Source organism: Rhododendron vialii, chromosome 4a, assembly GCF_030253575.1.
Source record: "Rhododendron vialii isolate Sample 1 chromosome 4a, ASM3025357v1".
Classification (NCBI taxonomy): domain Eukaryota; kingdom Viridiplantae; phylum Streptophyta; class Magnoliopsida; order Ericales; family Ericaceae; genus Rhododendron; species Rhododendron vialii.
Window position 1 is genome coordinate 39,711,494 of NC_080560.1, and position 5,793 is coordinate 39,717,286.

The following is a 5,793-nucleotide window of genomic DNA, read 5'->3' on the forward strand; positions in this document are numbered from 1 at the left end:
TATTAATGATAAAATTTACGGGTTGTTCCAGAAAGAGAGAGAAACCTTTCTTCTTCTGAGAGCTTTGCTCTTGTTGTATTATGGATTTTTGCTCTTGTTGTATTGTGGATTGGATCTACTATTTCCTCTATTAAGGTTGGATCTTAGAGCTTATCTTTTATATAGTATATATCTACATGGATCCAGATTAGTAACTTTCTTGCGAATCTAATTATGTATTTCTGCAGTATGTATATTGAGAGTGAAAATTCATAATATTCTAAATTTTGGAATTTAAGTTTACGTGTGGTACTGTAATGTAGGGGTGCACTACATGGTCCTCGGTTCTGTTTGTATTTGCATACAGCTAGATAGGGAATGAGAGGGGCTGTAGTGCACCCGCTGCACTACACTGTATAGTGCGGTCGATCTAGTCGTCTATCTCGACATGGACGGCTCGGATTTAATCTGAGCTCCTACAAATCTTAATTGTCCATTATTCGGATAAAAATCTGAACCGTCTATTACCAAAATGAACAGCCAAATTGATCACATTACACGTACAGTGCGGGAGGTGCACTCTGGCGCCTCCGGATCCGCTAGATAGGTAGGTTTAGATGTGGGACTACCCATAATAATTATCATGCCTCCAAAAGCAACCACCTCACTTTTTTGTCGAATCAAAATTCTTGTCATTCCAGCTGGCATTTGCCAAAGCTACCGCAACACAAACAGTAACTGGTCCTGTTGTAGCTAGGAATAGGCTCGCCGCTCGCCGCTCGCCGCTCAGCTCAGTGCCTAATCCTCTTTACTACCAGTACTATTTCTTATATATGTTTCAATTTTGAAAGCTTGTGAATTCTGCAAAACGGTGATCCAAATCGTTCATTTTGAATGTCTGGCAAGGAAGGTCATTCATACAAAAGATCTTCTTCATCGGATATTATGTTAATATTGGCATAACATAATTAGGGGAAAAAGATTATTTTTTTTCTTCATGTAACTTTAAAATCTATTCTAATATATAAAGAGGGAGCACCACTCTGGTGTCTCTCCTGTCTGGTATTTTATTTTTTTATAAATACCCTCTTAAGAGAAAAAACAGACAAAACAAAACAGTTAATTGTAAGGATATATTAGACATTTAAGAAAAAAAAACCCACCTACAAACTGTTCTACCCCACTACGTGCACAACTTCCTCCGCTCTTATCCCCAATTGCTACCCCAAGTTTTCCTTTTAGGCTCCGTTCTAGAAATTTTTTAAAAAAATAAGCAGTTTATTTCACATTTTCAAACTCAAAAATAATGTAAATGAAAAATAAATTTTTAATTTTTTTCACATCGTATAAAAGATCTCATCGAGATCTTTCAAACAAGATCCATATTGCATATTTTTAGATTTTAATAAACTTATAATTTTTGAATTTAAATTTTTTTTTTTTAAAAAATAAGGACTTAAAACTTATTCATTTCTTTATCAATGGCACACCTGTCACTTTCTTTTCCTACTTCCTATGAATTGTTTCGTCTCTTAAAGATGCTTCCTTTTTCTTTTTTTTAGAAAATGATTTTGTCACTCTCTTTTTTGTTAATGTCATTCTCTTGTAAGTGTATTTTTTTATGCAAAAATACACTTGCAGAGAAGTGACGTTAACAAAAAAGAGAGTAGCAAAATCAGCAAGTCTTTTTTTAATCTAAACTGCTATAAATTGTAGATTGGCTATTTATTTTTTTTCCCGAGAGAATTAATTGTCTCTTATAGATGCTTCTTTTGTAAATCTGAATGCTATACATTGTGGATTGGCTTTTGTTTTTTTTCCCAAACGCAATTTTTGGAGCGAGTTAGGTTCCTATGGAAAGGCTATTTTGTGGATTGGGTTTTTTTTTTTTTTTAACATTCCCTAAAAAAAAACTCCTATATTTACCTTTAAAAAAAGGCATTCATTTTTAGCGAGTTGGGTTCCGTTGGAATGGTGGTTTGGCGATGGATTTCATAACAATAATTCTTTTCCAGATGTGTTTTTATAGGATTGCCACGTAATCAAATGAAACACTGATTTTGGGACTTTGCCCGGGAGTGCATTGTTTATAGTTCTTTATGGGCAATTTGAAAGCATAGAAAAGTTAAGCCAGCTTGTAGTTTCGTGCTTATTATCATACTAGAAGCTCGGGCTCACGCAATGCATGTGCACGTTAGATTTTGACCAAATTTGCAAAAATTCAATCAAACAATAAACGGAAAGCTATTGTCAAAGTCTAACGTGCACACGCATTGTTTGTGCCCCAGCCTCTAGTTCTTATTAATCATCTTGTCAATGCCCTATTGCACTATTGATGTAATGGCAGAGCTAGAATTTTAGGCCGAGGGAGGCCGACTTAAGAGACATTTTCATTCCAAAATGTACTCAACATGTCGTGTAGCTTTTGTAGTACTTTACTACGTGGTAAGTATATGACATTGGTTTGGTTTGGTTTGGTTTGGTTTTTTTTTTTTGGACAATTGCAACGCTCGTGAGATAATTTTTGTCTAAAGAAAGATATTGAGAAAAATTTACCTCTGGGTACGTATTGATGTCCAGCTCTACATTTGACAGTGATGACTGACTACTACTCTGCAGGTCTTACCGAATGAACCAAATCATCATTTTGAACTTGCCATGTCCAGTACATATACAGAAAGATTAACCCAAATTGGTTCAGTTCTCATCATGATTTCGAAGGGTAAAACCAATAACAACAAATATTGCCGATTTTGATTATACAGAACCATCAAAAACTGCAAATTGAAACCGAGCAAAGACGGATCAATCAGGTTCAAATCCGTTTACTGGTTATCTCGATCTTCTTGAGCAACCCTATCTCCCGCTGTAACATCTACCTTTTGGCCAAAAAAAAACCTCTAACGACCAACTGAGCACGTTTAGCAAATGTCGCCAAAAAGCAACCGAATGATTCTATGGGTACTGACCGACGGTGCATTGATGGTCGCAACCGACCCTATCTTGCGCACAGTGCATTGAGCAGCACATGACCCAACATTAGGTCCACAAAATACTGGTGGCCAATCTGGCCGTCCCTCCACAGCATTTTAGCCGGAGCACGGCCGTAGTGAACCCCATCGTTGCACCGGTTATCAAAATGCCACGGCCACGTCATGTCAAAATCATCTACCACCCAATTCACCACCCCAAACTTCCTCAACTTCTCCAGAAACACCCCATTGAACGCCTCCATTTTACTCGGATTAAACGCCAAACTCCTTGCATAGCCACCGGTCGCCACCGTAGTCCTGTAAATAACCTCGGGCGGCACCACCCCCCTTTCTCTCACCGCCCCCACCACCTCTGCCCAGAATGCCGCCGCCCTCTCCGCCCCCTCGGTAAATCTCCTAACATTTCTCCAGAATACCCCATCATGTAACCCGGAATTCATTATAATTGTATCAGGAACAATTACCCCGGAAAAATACATCTTCAAAAACTCTCTGTACTCATCGTCCTGAAGCGAATTCAACCCATTATAATTCGCCGATTCATTCTGGTGGCCATTGAAAATGCTCGAAATCCGAACCCCTTGAGACGAATTCCTCGGGTTCGTTACATTCATATCAAACCGTCTTGGGACGACTTTGATTTCCCTCATGTCGAGGATAAAATGGAGCATATTCCTAATCGTGTCGCAGTGATTCGAATCACCCCAAAAGAATAACCATTTCCCACTCAAACAACTCCAGGCCCTCTCGCTGGAAAACAGCGAAAAAGAGCAATGGGTGGAATACGTCCACCCATTGCTCTCTAACAACCCCAATGCACCGTGACACCACGGTACTTGGCATGGAAAATCTTGCCCCAAGCAACGGAACCTCCCCTCGTTATCGACAGAACAACTCTCATTTTCCCCGTGTCGGGTCCACCGACCCGACCACACGTTTCTCGAGAAATCAAACTTGCTACAAGTAGTCAATTGTGGCAATTGCATTGGAGATTTGTAAAACTTGATTGGCTTCCTGCGAAGTTCTTTGTCAACAGCGAATCTATGAGGGGAAAACCTTAAACCCTCATAATGTCTGAAAAGAAGTACTACGGTGAGATTGTAAAAACCGGCGAAATCCGGGTGGATTTGGAGAGAGAAAGAGTAAGTGCCATTGTTAAAGTCCTTAACCGATGGCCGGGACTTCCACCGGTCACCGGATACATCGAATTCAAAGTAATCACCGCCTACACAGTTAGGCTTCCCTGCCTCATCCAAGGCTTGGAAAACAAACTCATGGATATCCCCAGTGGATAACTCAATCTGGGATTCACTATCCAAACCTGGAATTGAAATATCCGCTGTTTTCGAATAATTGCATGCCACCCCACCTGGGGATAGCCATCCGGATAGGAGATTTGAGGTGTAGTTTGGGTCTAATTCAGCTGAAATCCAATCACACAAGGTAGGAACTTTTCTGGGGTCATTTTGTGTGAGGTTAGTAGGGATAGTGGAATTTTTCTGGGTTTGGTTTAGATTACTAATATTAGGGTGAATAGAACCAATATAAGGACTAAAAGAATCGTGGGTTTGGTTCAGATTCGGGATATTAGGATGAACAGAAGCAGCATTAGGAGCAAAATAATCCTGGGTTTGGGATTTGTTACCAATCTTGAAAACAATCTGGGAATTACTAGCACCCCACCCATCAATCCCCCAAACAATCAATATTACAAGAAATACAGAGGAAGTTAGCACCTTGAAAGACCAATGGATCATGGGATTTAACCGGAGGACATTCCATGAGAATGATGAAGAAACGGAATTTGCTGATTTTTCTGGCATCTGGAGGGGAAAAAGTAAAACTGGAAAATACCCACCACAGGATTAATTATGTATGTATGTTACTTGGTCTTACCGGAAAATCTGCCGACAAACGGGGAAATTTTTAATATTGTAGCAGAAATAGTAAACAAAAAAAAAAAGAGTGAGCTTGAACTTACTTTTAAATGCTTTTGAATGTTGCAGCAAAAAAGCGTGGAGGAGAAGAGCCAAAGGTGGTTTTCCTTTTCAATGCAGCTGGAAATCTGTTTTTATCAGATGGATGTGTGTAAATGCAAGAAAGAGGAGGAGGAGAGAGAGAGAGAGAGGGAGGGAAGGGGGGAGGGGAGGGAGTCACAGGTGGGATAGAGAGCTACTGGAGGAAGAAAGTGTTGAAGAAACATATTGACGATAACGCCCTCGGGTTTTTAACTAAATTACGGTGTACTCGGCGACAAGCACGGGGATTTGTGGGAGATTCTTGTCTTTTGGGATATCGAGGCGGTGCTTAATGCTTACACTATGAGATGCCACGTGCTGTCTTTTTTAGCAAGGCAATTTCCATAACATTACTACTTCAATCACACACAAGTCTGTGGGTTTTACACACGCCAAAGAATGCAGTTTGTGGAGTCCACATATTTGTGTATGAATATGTATTTGGATGTGATTCTCGAATAATTGTTTCCATAATTAGGGCTGGATATAGAAAAAAAATCACCAAATATAGGAATCAGAAAATAATAGTAAGTTATTGATATTCTAGTGTTATTGCTATTCTAGTGACAAAAAATTATCCACAAGAATGGAGTAGTAGTTTTGTATAGTATGCATTAGGTAATAACATTATTCTGATTATCAGAAGAATCATCAATTCTACTTTCAGGAATCAGTAAAGCTACAGATACAGCAGGCGGTGCACAGCAGCCGCACACAGACTTTTTTTGCGTCTGTCTTAGGTTCCGCAAAGATGATCGGAGGCTAAATTTTGAAGCAAAGTTGGATGATTCGTAAACACCCCT

The 5,793-nt window shown here is 39.5% G+C and overlaps 1 protein-coding gene across 3 annotated transcripts; it reads right to left on the reverse strand.

The window, feature by feature from the left end:
- Positions 1-2,599: 2,599 nt before the first annotated feature.
- Positions 2,600-5,117, reverse strand: LOC131321663 (uncharacterized). 3 transcript variants are annotated; one of them, XM_058352547.1, is made up of 2 exons: positions 4,954-5,117; positions 2,600-4,815 (listed from the first exon to the last, which is right to left on the reverse strand). In XM_058352547.1, exon 2 carries the CDS (start codon positions 4,793-4,795, stop codon positions 2,978-2,980), a length of 1,818 nt encoding a protein of 605 aa, XP_058208530.1. In that variant the 5' UTR covers positions 4,796-4,815; positions 4,954-5,117; the 3' UTR covers positions 2,600-2,977. The 3 variants fall into 3 exon arrangements, with proteins under 3 accessions (XP_058208530.1, XP_058208531.1, XP_058208529.1); XM_058352548.1 differs by having other exon boundaries at positions 2,600-4,795; positions 4,954-5,109; XM_058352546.1 differs by having other exon boundaries at positions 2,600-4,876; positions 4,954-5,109.
- Between the last annotated feature and the right edge of the window lie 676 nt (positions 5,118-5,793).

Coding starts and splice junctions, on each gene's coding strand:
- LOC131321663 (XM_058352547.1), bottom strand. CDS start 4,795: ATGCCAGAAAAATCAGCAAATTCCGTTTCTTCATCATTCTCATGGAAT.